Source organism: Rhamphochromis longiceps, linkage group LG6 (assembly GCF_057381845.1).
Source record: "Rhamphochromis longiceps isolate RC_006_pf linkage group LG6, R_longiceps_female_GT1.1, whole genome shotgun sequence".
NCBI classification, from domain to species: Eukaryota; Metazoa; Chordata; class Actinopteri; order Cichliformes; family Cichlidae; genus Rhamphochromis; species Rhamphochromis longiceps.
In genome coordinates this window covers 7,374,563-7,391,402 of record NC_140562.1, presented here as the reverse complement: position 1 = coordinate 7,391,402, position 16,840 = coordinate 7,374,563, and the positions used below count along the sequence as shown (strand labels likewise).

At 39.7% G+C, this 16,840-nt stretch overlaps 1 protein-coding gene across 1 annotated transcript; it reads left to right on the top strand.

The window, feature by feature from the left end:
• The first annotated feature begins 674 nt into the window (after positions 1–674).
• Positions 675–16,282, top strand: LOC146667421 (E3 ubiquitin-protein ligase pellino homolog 1-like). Its single transcript, XM_085409095.1, has 7 exons — positions 675–875; positions 8,114–8,274; positions 12,750–12,879; positions 13,211–13,312; positions 14,372–14,569; positions 14,652–14,840; positions 15,171–16,282. Exons 2-7 carry the CDS (start codon positions 8,189–8,191, stop codon positions 15,747–15,749), a joined length of 1,284 nt encoding a protein of 427 aa, XP_085265221.1. The 5' UTR covers positions 675–875; positions 8,114–8,188; the 3' UTR covers positions 15,750–16,282.
• The last annotated feature ends 558 nt before the right edge of the window (positions 16,283–16,840 follow it).

The window sequence follows — 16,840 nt, the reverse complement described above, 5'->3', positions numbered from 1 at the left end:
CATATTATCCCAGCTTACGATTAAGGTCCCTGGAATGTACTTGACACGTATTTTGCTCACTACCGACTTCTTGGCTTTAAATATATTATTTCATGCGCAGGAGGTTTTATGCTTGTGTGCTGTCATCTGTGCTGTGTGGTTTACATTCTTCTTACAGTTACAGTTACAGTTACATTTCCTGTCTTTCATATATATATATTTTAATTGATTGTTACCAAACCATTGCCCTCAGGATTAATAAGTATTCAGATTCTGATTCAGAGTTTGATTTTAATTTAGCTGAATGACCTAATGTGAGGAAACATTTGACTAATTTGAGAGGATGTCTTATTGGGGTAACAGCTGCAGTAAGTCATAAACCTAAAATCATAGTTGTTTGTGCACAGCTACACACGCAGACCGCAGAGAAAACCGGAAGTACAGGTTTTGTATTTTCATAATAAAACAAGTGTTAATGGTGCAACCATCTCAAATAACCAGGTTCTCTTAATTAACTATGAGTAAACTAAAAACTAAAAGTAGACGTTCAAGTTTATAAGACATACTACTGGCATTTACTTCAGCTTGAAAACAATTTGGCATTTGAGTAAGTATTGAGTATTTTGGTATTCAAGTAAGTTAAGTTGTTTTACTCTGAAATGTTAACCGGAAATCAGTAGCCTTGATAGCTAAGAGGCGCAGTTGAGTTTGAAAACGGTTAAGCCAGCATTCGCTCAGTGTTGTTTTGTTAGGAACAAAATCGATAAAAAGTCGCCGAACTCCTGGTAAACATTTAAGTAACTGTGACATTTATGGTCTAAAACGGCTAACAGCGTTTGTTCCTGGAACAAAGACATCCGGGACATGAGACTGCTTTAAGACGAACTGTAACTTCGGTGAGTTAATTGTCTAAGGAGTTGATTCTTTTCGTCATCGTTAGCGCCACTAACGCCGCCTTAGTCCTCTGTAGTTAGTGGTAACCTTATGCTAAATAAGTACCTAATGAACTAACACATTCTCTGCTTTTTCTCAAGTTTTACGATCGAAAAATGCTAACTAGCTACGAGTTACCGTAATGACGTTATATAGGGCAACAACAGTATACCAATCTCTTAGACAATTCAAGATTTAGGTTGAAAGCGCCATAGGTTTAGGTTGATAAGCGTCTTTTTTTTTTTTCACTGACAAAATCCCAAACACAAGTTGTTTTTTTGGGGGGGGGGAGATTGTGTGAGTTTTGGAAAACGTAAATCAAATTTTATCGACGCTTTTATGGTCGTATATGGTATTAAATTTCGTAATAAATTACGGTGACACGTCCTTTTCGTAGTAACTTGTGAAGTGTCCTGTGTGTATGTGTGTCATAAACGGCTCTGAAGTGTCTGCTGACTCCACTAACATAGCTTCTTTTCTGTAATAGTGTGTCGTACTGTTTTGTCCACAATAGAGTGGCCACAAATAGAACTCCAGATATTTAATTAAAATGTACACACAGCATTGCTATATTCTGCAGCTCATTGAATTCAGGATTTGAAGTTATTATTCATATTAGGTAAAACATATAGTGTGTGTATATTTAGTGTCTTAAACAGGGCTCTGTCCGTGGTGGTACTCCGTCCTGTCCTGTAGCCCAGCTGGCCTTCTTTGTCCTGGCCACACAGACTCATTAGCATTCACCATCCTACCAGAGCATCCATCTGTCCCCACAGACGATGCTTTTGTTCCCCATTTTAATGTTAAAACTTTGCCCTTTTTGTCCAACTGTCCCCTCATATTAAAAGCCTACAGATGTGTCAGCCCATCTCCAAAGACGAATGTTGATCTAAAGCCTGGAAAGTTTTAGGAGTTCTAGGTGAGAGTTGCACCAGAGGATAAACAGAAGTGATGCTTACAGTTTACGTAAATTGAGATATTTCATTGTCAGAATATCACAATTTATAGCTGATTTACATACGTTAACGTTTCTGTGGCTGTTGTTCAAACTGGTATTCACAAACAAAAGGGCAGAAAAATTATGATATTAATCCTGAGGGCGAATCTGTGGGAGAACTCTGAAATGCTAAAGATGGTAGTTGTCCCAACTTTGTCACCAGAGAGCCAATTAACACCCAGATAATGAAACAGAAAGTCTTTGACTTTTTACCACTGGAGTGAGGAGATCTCTGAAAATGTTGACTTTTTTTTGGCCGGTCCCCACTTTTTCACACCCCTCTTAGGTATCTGCAGAACATGCCTGCTCGTGTTCTGCAGGCTCATCTGCGGTATGTGTGTGGAGTGGGAGGTATTTCTTCTTCAGAGGTTATGTGGAATCATCACAGAATGGTATAGGTCTTGTACCTTGTAGCTGGTCTGGTTTGGTAAACATCCAACACCTCCGCCCCCACCCCCCTGTTATTTCTTTAATATTACTGTACATGAGTTTATCCTGTTGTGTCATTCTTTTGCTAACTAACTTGTATAGTACCCACAACTCTTGGCTGACATTTCCTTTGAGCTTTAGATTAGAATAACTTAATCTTTTATTTCAACTCAATAATAGTTACAGATCACAGCGTTTTAGAAATACTGGTTGGATGTTCCAAGTAAACTCATAATTTTCTAGCATAGTTCATAAATTTAAAATAGATTTCTTTTAAGAGTTTCATCATGTACATGTAAGCCATAGAAGGGCTCCAACTCTCATAGCCATGATAGTTCTTTGCACTTTAGGATTGTCTTAATCCTAATAATGGTTTTATCCCATGCTGGCGTTCTGGCTTGGCTAAATAAGTGTGAGCCATCCTGAATGGTATTCCAGTGAATATTCTGCAGTTTTGTGTACTGTAAACACCTTACTTTCACAGTAATGAAACAATATAGTGGTCAGATAGAGGTACCCGTTTGTGTCAGGTGTTATTCTGCTGTCTTTATAGTCTGTTTTTTTTTTTTTTCATAGTGGATAAAGAAAAAAAGTGACTAACAGCTCAATGTACAGTGCTGTGGAAAAGTATTTTCCCTGTTTCTGATGTCTTTCTTTTTTATTTTTGGAACATCATTTATTATATGATGTAAAGTAATATTAAACATAGATGGCATGAGAATTACAAATTGCAATTTTTAAATCATGATTTTATTTATTAATGGGGAAAAAGGCTATTTAGACATACCTGGCCCAATCTGAAAGTGAATTTCCCCTGAACCTGCTGGTGTGGCACTTTTGACACCAAGAACTGCAAATGTTTGCAAGGGTGTTTCACATCACTGTAGAGGAAGTGTTGTTAGTTCATACCGAGATGAAATGGAATGTTAACTTTCCAAAAAGTTCCTTTTGCCTCCTCAGTCTACGGGCTATTTTCTGAAAAGCTTTGGTTATCATTAAGATGGTTTTTTTGGCAAATGTGACATTACCCTTTTGTACTTGTACTCTCCTATGGATTTTATTTTTTTGTGGCCAGCAGTTCTTTAGATGATGTTTCTTCTTTGACCTCCTGGGATGAGTTGTCAATGAATTTTTTTAGTGTTTTTGGTAGGCCTGGTACTCCTGGGAAGGTTCCCCACTGTTGGAAGTTTTTGTTTGTTTGTGGGAAATGGCTTACACCATGGATCAATGGAGTCTCAAAGCCTTAGAAATGGTTGGTAAACCTTTTCTGGCTGGTGGATGTCAGTGACTGTGTTTGTTTCTTTAGACTGTGAGATGTGTTGCGTTTTGAAGTCTTTTCAGTCTACTCCACTTTGTAGGACAGATTCTATTTAAGTGATATCTTGATTTAACAGATCTGGCAGTAATCTGGCCCACGTGTGACTAGTGAAATTGAGCTTGACTTTCCAAAAAAAGTGTGTTTAAAAATTAAGAAGGCAGCAGACAATGTAGTTTGCAGTCAGGTATTCAGCTGATACCCATCCGCTTAAGTTAATTAATTATGGTACTCTAAAAATTTGTACTCTTTTATAAGAGGCTGATGTTGATAACCTAAAGTAACAGCGCTTCCATCAAATGACATCAAGGCTGAATCGTCACCATGCCAGTGGTGAGAAATGGCAGCCCAAACTAGGTCGCGTGACTCCATTTGAGCTTTGTGTTGTTGAGGCTGATTACAAATTGAGAGATGGGTCACAAAGGCGGGATACAGTGAGTTGCAGTATGAACATAGCATCTATGTCACAAGAGGGAAAAGACGCACATGAGAAAGAGGAGTGAAGTCACTTTAGAACTCAACCTTGTTATCTGGTGTCAATTTACAGATAGTGACTGTGTCTCTTCAACCCTGCATTTCACTGAAATAAACTTTGGACATTTTTGAGGGCATTGGATAGTCACGGGGACATCGCTTTGTTGTAAATGCACTGAAATCACATTACCTCTTAAGCTTTCCAGTCAGCTGCAAGGAGATCCTACAAGGTTTATCTTTAATTTTAGCCATAGGATGTTTTTCAAATGAAGTCAGAAATTGAAAGCTTTGTGTCTATATAATTCTTATAGCAATGAACTTGGAATCAGTGTGTAATGTAAAATAATTATTACAATGTTACAGATTTGTTCAGAATAATTTTTAATGTTGATAATTTTTCTGCTTCACAACATAATTCCTTTTGCAAGTGCGGCATTTTGAAGAAGTGACATATTTTGATGTACTTATTAGTAGGAAGCAACAGATTAATTCAGTTCATTTAATGCATTTTCCTTTTAATGTAAACCTGAGATAGATCCATACAGTAGGACATTTGGTGATAGTATGCAGAAGATCAGTTATTCTAAGTGATTAACCTTATGTGTCCAGACAGGAATGGCCTGTGATGAAGATGATGTGAATCACACGCTATGAACTGAGGCTACGTCCACACGTACACGGGTATTTTTGAAAACTGAGATTTTTCTTTTTCGTTTTAAAAAATAATCCCGTCCACACGTAAACGCAGAAATGAAGGAAAATGCTGCTAGGAACATGCCAAAGCAACAGGTGGCGCTAGATTCCTAACCGTGCAGAAATGTTGGCCAATCAGAAGTCTAGAAGCCTCGGTGGGGAAAAAGTAAACAAAGCTGGGGCATAGAAGCAGAACCGAGTCGTATGTGTGGAGGGACAGTAACTGTGTGTATATGTAAGCATTTAAACACTGCAGAGAGTAGAATTAACAGTATTGTAGAAATTCATTTAACCAAAACAATAACGTGGTGCACAGTGTGACGTCAAAAAAGGCGCACACCTTTGACGCTGCGTTTTCTCAGTTTTCTCAGTTTTTCTCGTCCACACGTAAATGCAAAAACTGAGTTTTCGAAAATATCCACCCTGGCAGGAGATTTTAAAAATCTCAGTTTTCAGTGACTGAAAACGCCGTTTACGTGTGGATGGAAGGTGCAAACGCATAGAGAAATCTGCGTTTTCAAAATTCCCGGGTACGTGTGGACGTAGCCTGAGTCAGCAGATGCAGCAGGTGTTACAGATCTAAAGTTTAAGGGTCAGAATTTTTTATTCAATATAAAACACAAGTTACGGCTGCATCATTAAATATACTGGTCTGTGGTATCTTCAGTTGACCCTGTCCTTGTCCACAACTGAGATTCAGCCATAGCTAGTGTCAGCCTTCAGCGGTGTATTTAAAGATAGGCAGGTGGCGTACTACACATTCATCATTATCACTATCATTAAAGCTCTAGTTGATAATTAATTGTAGATGTAGAAACGTACAGGTGCTTGTGTTTATCCTGGATTAGCAGGTCCTGGCCCTGTTGAATGATATTTGCAACTAAGAATCGGTAAATAACACCATTTACGGATGTATATATTTTTTTAATATTTTTGTTTAATTATTATTATTAATAATAATACTTTATTATTTATTTATGTAAAATTGTTTTAGATTATCTTATCTAACAGTATTTAAAGTAGGTTGATTATTAAAAATTGCTTTAGTGAAAATACACAAGGTAACTGTTTTGTCTTAAAGTTCATGCATTCTTAAATTGTAAAGTTGAAGAGCATGAGGACACCTGAGTGGGGGAAACAACTCAAAAAGCTCTGATACTGCAGAAAACACATGAAAGGCTTCTGAGTGTGAAGTATGTGCTAAAATGAAAGGCTGACGGGAAGCAAGAAATGGCACAGCTTTTCAGTGCATGCTAACACAGAATAGCGCTTATCGCCATCAGCATATCTTCATCTAGAAGCGAAATGCCACATCCTAACAGCTTTTAATACATTTTCTGCTAAGTTGCTTTGATACCAGCTTATCTTGATAGTGTCTTGATATACTCCTTGTTTCCCGTCACTTAGCTGTATCATGCGTTTATCTGTGGTATTAAGAGGAAACATGCTGTAAAGGCTTCAGTTTGTCCTGCCTGTAATAACGATTATGTTGGATGATGTTTGCCAAACTTAACTGTTACTCCTTCTACCTTCTTTCTTCTTGTGCTCTGAGGCCTGATCTGAACTTATTGGCTGTAGACAATTCTGCTTTGTAATGGACTTCTAAATATAAATATTGGTGAACGTTACAGAAATTTTAGTGTTTTGTTCATAAGCTTAAAAGGTCAAGAACAGTCTTCTCCACTAAACATTCAGTTAATCATTTTAGTCTATACCACAAATATGTAACCAGTTTCCCCCACAACCAAAAGATCAGGGTTTAACAGCCATTTGTATGCTTTACTGGGTGCAGAGAGAACAATCATGGAAGAGGAGCAGCTTCAGCTTCACTATAAGCTATGGTGTCACCTACACTACTACTGTATTGTGGGAAAAATGGAAGCTGAATCTTCTAAAACCTTTAATCTGCACACTCAGGTGTATTTTTTACATTCTCCACTCATTCAATATTTGTATTGTTACTTTTATGGAGAAAACTGTTCAATGCAGTGAGACAGATGTCAGTTCTGGATGGGGTGTAACAAAGATGCATCATAAATTAATGTCTTAATAACTGAGCTGGTCAGGTAAAATGTCAAAGATGAGTTTAATGTAGCAGGATTGTACTTATTTTCTCAACACGGAGTTGTTTTTTCCCTGTTCTGAAAAATGTGATTATAGGAAAACACTGTCATGGCCAGTCGGCTTGCATAGCACAACGTTTACTGGTCCATCAGCTGTGCTGAACGTGTCCTTCTTAGCCTGTTACTATAGCCAACACTCATTGATAGTTTTTCTTCCTTAAATCCTTAAAAGTTGAGTGAAGAAATATTTTTTTTTTAAAAACAGCCCTTTTAAAAAAAAAAAAATGCATTTTTTTTTAAAGCGTTGCTTAAAATGGGGGGCAGGGATAGCTCAGTAGGTAAAGTGGTCACCCCATGATCGGAAGGTCGGCGGTTCGAATCCACTTAACGGCTACCCTGAGGTACCCCTGAGCAAGGTACCGTCCCTACACACTGCTCCCCGGGCGCCTGCTTAGTGGGCTGCCCACTGCTTCACTGAGTGAATGGGTCAAATGCAGAGAAAAACAAGTAATTTCCCCATGGGGATCAATAAAGTATCCATTATTATTATTATTATTATTATTATTATTAAAATGGTATTTTCAGAATATTAGCAATGCTGAACAAAGAGCGGAATTATACCTGAATCTGTGACGGTGATCTGCCACACTTTTTCCATAAGCTGGAATATTAACTCTAGGGATTGCACTCAAAGAAAAAAATTGGGGGTCCTTCAACATACCCACATCTGTGTGACAACCAGTCGAGATCAGTGCAGTATTTGTCATAATTGTGTAACACGCAGATTTAGATGATCATGATGTGTCCTCTTTGGCCTTTTGACATCAGAGCTGGCATTCTGAATACAGGCTCAGCTTGTTAAGTGTTTTCTGTTCTTCTGTTTTTTGTTTATTTCATAGTACAAAAGAACATAACATCAGTCCTGGCGTGTTTCTAAGTGAGTCAGCCTTCACAGATAAAATGGACCCTGCATTACCCCAACAACACTCAGTAGATTTGAATGGATACATTGTGCGCCACTGTTGCTCCCAGTACAAAGACACTGGGTGTATTGTAGCAATGAATAGGATTGTGTTGAAGCCTTTGTGTGTTTATATGAATGCCTAAATGTTTTTAAAGTGAATATTCAGTGATGTATGTTTTTCATTATTTTTCTTTAAAACCGAATCATGAAAACTTTTGATGATTTTATATCCAAGAATATAAACCTTGGTCTGATTGTGTCTGCAGGTGGCGGGCTGTGTGCCTCTTTCAGTAGAGAATCTCTGATGGTACTCAGCCTGCCTTTTTCAGAAACCTGCACAGATGTTTTCGCTGGGTCAGGAAAACATCTCCACCCACCTTATGTCTACCAAAGGACCTGTCAAATATGGGGAGCTCATCGTTCTGGGGTAAGCGGTTAATTACTGAGTTCACATACATTCATAAGTCATCAAAGCAGAACTTCTTCAGACCATTTTTTTTCTTTAAAATCCTTTTTAAAACTGTTGAATGTGTAGGAAATAAGCAGCTTTTGATCAATGTTGTACCTTCCAGGAGGAGGGAACAAAATCCTATTATTTTACCCACAGGCACACATGCAGGCAAGAAATCAACGATGGTGAAAACACAGTGTTTGGCTTAACAAGAGGAAACCCTTTCTTACATTTTTTTTAACAGGGGGATTTAGCTGTAAGGAGGGATTCCATTTGAGTTCTGTTGTCTCAATATCAAACTTAAAAGGCATACAGTAACCAAACATGCATAATAAATATGAATTTTTTCCGCCAGTGGAGATGGTTAATACAGCAGTCCCAGTCATGGTAAGCTGAAGAACAACTGACATGGCAGGAATCAACATCTGCGTATTTGCTTTTTGTCAAAGGGAAAAGTGGTTAATGCAGACACTGTGTACGCACACTCATTCTAAACCCACAGACCACACAGGCAAACTCTCTCTAAACCCACAGAGTAAAAGCCCTTCAGGTGGAAAGATGGGGTACTGTCATCACCCTGCCAGGCGGGTGGTGTGGGCACCTAAGTTTGTGAATGCGATAACTCGAGATCAAAGCAGCATAGGAGCTTCAAATTGATACCAGAGGCACATCTACAAAAAATCTGGGACAAGTTTGAATCTCAGTGACCTCAATCTCAAGGTCAGAGTAAGCTTTCTGAAAATGTTGTGAATATGATAACTTGAGAACAAGGCGACGTAGGTTTTTGAAATTGATACTAGAAAGTTGTTCTATACAGTGGATGTAGAAAAAGGAGTTAAATTCATAACTGATAGGAGACTTTAATGCGGTCTAAAACTAAATGTTTTAATAAATGTCACAACCACTCATTTACATGTAAAGGACTCTGGCCTCCTCCCGCAAGCCAAAGACGTCTAATGTTAGCTTACTGTTTTATTTTTAATTGGGTTTAGGCATGAATGTGATTGTCATTAATGACAGTAAAATCCTGGAAAAGGAAGACGGGATACATCCTTAGTTTTGTTTGCACTTATAAAAAAAGTTTAGTGCCTGCAAGCTGCAATCACTTATACAACTTTCTTCAATATTTTATCTATATTTTTTATAAATATCATAATCACAAACTTCCATGATATATCATGATAAACTTTTGAGGCCATCTGAACCATTTCTAGACCGTATCTTATAGATATGTTCCTGGAAACTTGTGTGCTCGGGGTGGCTAGTGTTTGGTAAAAGTCTCTTTAAAATCCCTTTTAATTTCTAAAATGTACGTAGTAATTCTAAACCAAACGATAAAACAGCTGGATATTGCAGACATATTTTTGATGTCATCAAAACCATTTTTGGAGTTTGATAACCGATCCTTAAACCTGGTTGTAACATTCAACTTCTTTAGCTGTAGTATAAAGGACAAATTGTGCTGTTGTTGATCTAAAAGGGCCTGGCAGTCTTTGTTTGTGTGCCTTGAAGTTTATAAGCGTCACTGTTTTAGGTAAGAAATTGACTGAACTTGGGTAGGTTTAAGCAAGTCTCTTTATTTTAATGTGCCTTGTAGTGTGAGAAATTCAGTTGGGTGCTGCATAACTAAAGTGTGTTGGGAAACTCAACCGCAGCCATTAAATGCTGCCGACTTCCTGACTAAAGGCCATTCACTGTGCACACAAGAGTGAGCCTGCGGTTCAGGGAGGTCGGGTCAGGAACGTGGTGGCTGCTGTGGTTTTAGCCCTTTTGTTTGCTTTTGTATTATTGTGACCACACGTGGAATTAAACAGTCTGGATTGCCCTGAGGCTGGCAATTACACTAGTCATAAGATTTAATTAGAAAGATCCACATAGTTTGTGAAAACATACCTTGTAGTGTGGTTCATAGAGTGGAGCCACAGCGGAACTGGGGTGGCTAGTGTTTGTCTAAGAAAAAGGTGGCTGGTACTTCATCTCAAACGCAGGAAGTTTGCATTAAGCAGTGAAAGAATGGCTTGTCTCAACTGTTTACTTGACCTGCAGCTAACAGCAGCCTGACTCTGAAGATAACTTCAGTTAAACTGACTCTTATTGGAGCCCCCATAACATTCAGGATTGTGTTTTCAAATGTTAAACACATCAGGACGACAGCGGTGCTGTCATTGTTTTGTGTTTTTTGTTAATTTTCAAAACATGATAGTTTGCTTTTAAAAAACAGACACATTTAATGGTATCCTAATGGCTCAGTTGGATAACCTATAAATCTCTCAACCGCAGCATCCTGCTTTTAATTCTGGACTGAAACCGTAGTTACTTTTTGCTCCCTCCCTCAAAGCTTCCTGTCTGCAGTGAAAGCTGTGGAAGGAATGTTTGGGCAATATCTCTGTTCGTCTTTTTACCTACACTACAGAGAAACTGCCTCGGTGTGTTTAGCCAACACAAACTAGCAGAGAAAACTGAAAGTGAAGCTGCTAGGGTTGTCAGGCATAAATTTCTCTTAGGTGGTTCCTTGTTGTTGGTGAGGCTGCAACAGTTTCTCTGGGAAATTCAGAGAAGTTTCGTTTTATTTGTTTTTCTATTGGATGCAGACCTGGGACCTGCAGGTTTAGCTAACAGCTCTGAGTTTGTTAACCATGAGTTGAGGGACGCTTTGGGTCTTCTTTTCCAAAAAGTGAGTTAACTTCAACTCCAACTCACTTTACTGAGAACTTTCACACTCATAAGGTTGAAACAGCAGTTGCGTTACAGATGTATATCAGCTCAGAATAAAAACTATAGTCTTCATCTTTCTAACTCTGTGACTCTGGCTGACCGTCTAAGAGGAGCATTTTTGTCCAGTTTCCTCGTACTGCAAACCTAACTGTGTGTCACTTTATCAAACGCTGTTTAAATAAAGCTTTAGCCATAGAACACACCAATCAATGAATCAATTGTCATGTTGCAATCGGTCACACGGAAAGATAGCTGTCATCTTGGAGATGATGTGAAGAGTCTGAAGACTTAAACTGTATAAAATGTATTTCAAAGAGAGCTTTAATTGCAGCTGCAGAGTCCGTCTTCTGAATATGAGTTCACTTGCAAAGCAGGATGGATCCAAAACTGATCACTGATTTAGACCACGTCAGCCCCAGTTCCAGGCAGGCTAAGATTGGATCAGATTAGACATAGTTACGTTGGCGAACATTAAAGCAGAGATTTTAAGAAATTGGAGTAAAAAAATTTTTTTGGATTACATTTTTTACTGAATACGTCTGTGTAGGTCTTCAATCATCCTGGGGTTGAGGCGCCTGACAAGGGATTTTAAAAAAAACGCGTTATAGGTGGCAGACAGTTGGTGTTGTAAGCCACCTGGTCTGTTCATCTGTCTTCTCAGTCTAAAATGTGAACATCGGTGTCCTCGAAGGAGTGACCTTTTATCTAGTAGATGCGAATGTACAGCTGAGTCTCGTCCTGTCGAGGTGGCGCATCTATGTTGTGCTGTGCGTTTATGGAGGAGCTGTTTGGTTTCTCCAGTGTAGAGGTCTGAGCACTCCTCACTGCACTACACAGCACACATTACATTGTTTAGTTTGTGTGTGGGAGTCTCATCCTTGGGATGAACCAGTTTTTGTCTGAGGGTGTGGTGGCGTTTGAAGCCATGCTTGGAGAAAATTCTCTGATAAACCTGCTACATAAGGGACGGCAATGTTGTTCTGTTTGTCATTTGGTTTCTCCCTAGTTGGTGTCTGACCTTCTTTCCTGTGTATCTTTGACTGATTTAATGAAGGCTCAGTTGGGATAACCATGTTTAAATCTTTAAAGCGTTTTTTAAATCTGTGTTTTCCTAAAAATAAATAATAATAAAAAATTATATGGAACTTTTATTGAGACAGTGGCCTAAGTTAATTACAACTGCTCGTTTCTTCCTTCCTATGATTAGCACTGACACGTTACTGAAGCTCAGCAGGTCGAGCAGGTCCTCTAATAGTCTGAAGGTGTGTGGTTTGATCCCTGGTTGCGCCAGTCTGCATACCAGATATCCTTACTAACCCCAAGCTGCTCTTTGATACATCCATCAGAGTGTAAATGTTAGAAAGCACTGAAGCATACAAAAAAGTGCTTGTGCAAATGAGTGAACAAGGCATGTTGAATAAAGCACTTCGAGTGCTCAGGTAGACTTGAAATATCCTCAGTCTAGTGGATTAAAATGGAGGCACTGCTCTCTCCATTCCCAGGTTGATTCCTAATATTTGGAGCACCACTGACCCTTTGTTTCCTTACTCACTGCTTAACTCTAGATGAACATACTCTAAGTTGATTTAAATGCTGAGCTGCCAGGAGATGATTTTCTGATTTGCCATTGTCTTTGGTTCATTCATTCATAATAATGTATTATTAAAATTAAAATGCCTTTTTGAAATGCAGCTGAACATAAAGCAGTTTTGCTCATCGTTATCCTCTGTGTTCAGGTGTAATGGGTCTCTACCCTATGGAGACAAGGGGAGGCGGAAAAGCCGCTTCGCTTTGTGTCGCAGAAATAAGGCCAACGGTGTGAAACCGAGCACTGTCCACATGTCATGCACACCTCAAGCTGCCAAGGTGAGAGTTCAACACAAATGAAAGTGGCACATTTCTGGTGTATTTTAATCTAAATATGACGAGTGTGAGGAAACTACAATGAATATGGAACGCATATTTAACTCTTTTAATCAGTTCTATCTTAAAGGTCTGCAGGTTAAATATGATGCTCTAAATGGAACATGCCCTTAATAGGATTTAACTAAAACATCTTGAATTTGTTACCAGTTTCAAAATACTCTTCCTGACATGCTTCCATCAGTATTAACATCCCCGCGATTGCTGTAGAAGAAATTCTTTCATGTCTTAAACACACTAACAGAGCTTCTTCTTTCATGTTTGTTTTGTTAAGGCCGTCAGCAACAAGGAGCAGCACAGTATTTCATACACGCTGTCTCGCGCACAGACAGTGGTGGTGGAGTACACTCATGACAGCAACACAGACATGTTCCAGGTGTGTACTTTGAAAAGCATACACCCTACATGGATATTCAACCTTGTGATTTTCAGTATTATCCTTTTTCAAATCAAATCACTTTTCTTGTCACATCACATGTGCAGGTACATTGGTACAGTATATGTGAGTGAAATTCTTGTGTGCGAGCTTCACAAGCAACAGAGTTGTGCAAAATACAATAATGTAAACAAGCAAAATACAAGAATGGCTACATCTGAAACTAATAATATATGTACAATATATAATAGTATATGCATTTCTGGATGTGTATACTAAATATTTTTCTGTGTGTGTGTGTGTGTGTGTGTGTGTATACACATATTTTACAAATTAAATAGAGTAAACAATAAAATAAAATATATAAAATATACAGAGTTGAGACGTGCAAAACAGCGGCATTACTGTACAGTATGGAGTGCATAATGTTGAAGTTCCAGTAGTGAAGCTGAGGTGTCTATGACGTGTTCAGCAGTCTGATGGCCTGATGGAAGAAGCTGTCTCTCAGTCTGCTGGTACGGGACCGGATGCTGCAGAACCTCCTTCCTGATGGAAGCAGTCTGAACAGTTTATGGCTGGGGTGACTGGAGTCCTTGATGATCCTCCCCGCTTTCCTCAGGCACCGCTTCCTGTAGATGTCTTGGAGGGAGGGAAGCTCACCTCCAATTATCCGTTCAGAGCACCGCACTACTCGCTGGAGAGCTTTGCAGTTGTAGGCGGTGCTGTTGCCATACCAGGTGGTGATGCATCCAGTGAGGATGCTCTCAATGGCACAGTGATAGAAGGTCCTGAGGATGCGGGGGCTCATGCCGAATCTTTTCAGTCTCCTGAGAAAGAAGAGGCGCTGCTGCGCCTTCTTCACTGTTTTGTTTGTGTGTACTGACCACGTAAGATCCACGTAAGATTTTTAGGTCAAAGTGAACACTGGATGAATGACATTGTTACATGTCAGTTTTCTTTATTAAAGTGGTGTCTACCACAAAATATGTTCTGTAGGTAGCATAATGAACACCACTGAAAACAAGCAAGACATGAGCACTTGTCTCTGTGTAATTACAGATTGGCCGTTCTACAGAGAGTCCCATTGACTTTGTGGTTACGGATACTGTGCCTGGAGGTCAGAACCAAGCTGACAGTCAGACACTTCAGAGCACCATCTCCCGCTTTGCCTGCCGCATCATCTGCCAAAGAAACCCACCTTACTCTGCACGAATTTACGCCGCAGGCTTTGACACGTCTAAAAACATCTTCCTTGGGGTAGAATGCACAAACTGCTCATTTCCTGTGATAACATTTCTTCAGTTTGAATGTGCTAAACATACATTTGACCTCTTCATAGGAGAAGGCAGCCAAGTGGAGAATGCAGGATGGGCAGATGGATGCACTGACGACAAATGGAGTTCTCGTGATGCATCCTCGCCACGGCTTCTGCCAGGACTCCAAACCTGGTCAATGGAGGGAAATCTCAGTTTGTGGGAATGTTTTTACACTGCGGGAGACCAGATCAGCTCAGCAGAGGGGGAATATGGTGAGCGACTCCTGTTTTCTCTCACACACCACACAAACACACACAGTTGTGTTTTCATATTCTCGTGGGGACATCTAATTGATATGCTTTCCCTAGCTGCTTACTCTAATCCTAACCTAATTGTAACCCTGACACTAAAACCACATTTTGAGACTCAAAAATGTCTTCAAACACGTGGGGGAGGGGAATTTGTCCCCATAAGGGCCGTTGGTCCCCACAAGCATAGTAAACTTACAATCTTTGGTCCCCACAAAGACATGCAAACCTGTTACACACAGACATGCGCAAGGCCCAGGTCATTAATCCCAGGTCATTAATGCCCCCTCCAAGGTGGAATCTGAGTCCAACGAGCTGGTGGATGGGTCTCTTATCGACCTGTGTGGTGCCACCCTGCTGTGGCGCACGGCCGAAGGACTGTCCCTCACTCCCACTGTCAAACACCTGGAGGCCCTACGGCAGGAGCTGAATGCCGGGCGGCCACAGTGTCCCGTGGGCTTCAACACACTGGCCTTCCCCAGCCTGCGTCGCAAGGACGTCCTGGATGAGAAGCAACCATGGGCATACCTGCGCTGCGGCCATGTGCATGGCTACCATGGCTGGGGAGGGCGCTGTGATCCTGAGGTCGAAGCAGAGTGTCAGGAGCGGGAGTGCCCCATGTGCCGTGCGAGGGGCCCTTATGTGCCACTGTGGCTTGGCTGCGAGCCGGGGTTCTACGTCGATGCGGAGTCCCCTACCCACGCCTTTGTCCCCTGTGGCCACGTTTGTTCAGAAAAAACAACTGTGTACTGGAGCCAGATCCCGCTGCCACATGGCACACATGCCTTCCATGCCGCCTGCCCATTCTGCATCCAGCCGCTGAGCAGGGAGACCGGCTGTGTCAAACTGATCTTCCAAAGCCCGCTGGATTAGGAACGACTCTTGACTCTTTATCTGAAGCCTTAATCAACAAAAGAGGGATGCAACTATTTACAGTTTGGGAATTTTCATAACTTAATTTAACTTAATTTAGTGTTTTTGTGCATTTATTGGGTTGATTCTTACCTTTTATACGGTTATATGGTTCAGGCACCAAAAAGGTGATTGTTCTTCCCCAGATACAGCTGTCTGGAAAAGCTGTGATGATCTTTAACTTACTTACACTTAATTTATTCTTTTACCTTTTTAATGTAATTTTGTCTATGAGTCAGTGCAACATTTCCCTGCATCTCTCTGTAGCTGATTACCGTCTCATACTGCATTAATGAGCTGATAACAAGATCGAGTTAAGAGTTGTGTGCAGATGTTGGTCTGGAAGCTTATTCAGGGGAAACACTGGATTTTAGATTTTTTTTTTTTTTTTTTTTTTAAACATTTTTTTCTTACCTGGAGTGTAAGACTACATTTTGATTTTTTGGGGGGGATTGTTTTTTAAACTCCAAAATCAAGTGACCTCTTTTTTTTTTTTTTTTGAATGCAAACTCTGAACCCAAGCTAGCAAAACTGTATCTGGGAAACTTTTTAAGCTGCTCTCCTGTGACTTGAAACATCTATAAGTTTATACATTTTTCAACTAAAGAGATGAATGACTTCAAATCAGCGATCATTGTTTTAACAATTTTTTTTTTACAAGCAATAAATATAGACTTCCTTACAGACCTGGGTCTGTAAGGAAATAGTTATATTTATACTATTTATTAGGGAATAGTTACATTTATACTATTTATAAGGAAATAGTTACATTTCCTTACAGACCCAGGTAGCTCAGCAGCTCTGTATTCAGCATTTGTCCAGTATCTTGAGGCCAAACCTGTCACTTTAAATTCATCATGTACTTCATATTTTCTTAATTATGTTTTATTCTGATTGTAAAGATTCTTGGACCTCTTTCTTGTACCTTTCTCTAAACTTTATTTTTGTCCCTGATGAGTTTTAAGAAATATTATCCAAGTATCTTTATTGTTATTTTTTTGTTTTGACTCATCGTGCAAGAAATTAACAGCATCATCAACCAAAACCGTGAT

Bases quoted from the DNA above. Each gene is read 5' to 3' on its own strand.
- LOC146667421 (XM_085409095.1), top strand. From the start codon at position 8,189: ATGTTTTCGCTGGGTCAGGAAAACATCTCCACCCACCTTATGTCTACC. The intron at 12,880-13,210 runs GTGAGAGTTCAA...TGTTTTGTTAAG, and splicing joins GCACACCTCAAGCTGCCAAG to GCCGTCAGCAACAAGGAGCA. The intron at 14,841-15,170 runs GTGAGCGACTCC...GCCCCCTCCAAG, and splicing joins CTCAGCAGAGGGGGAATATG to GTGGAATCTGAGTCCAACGA.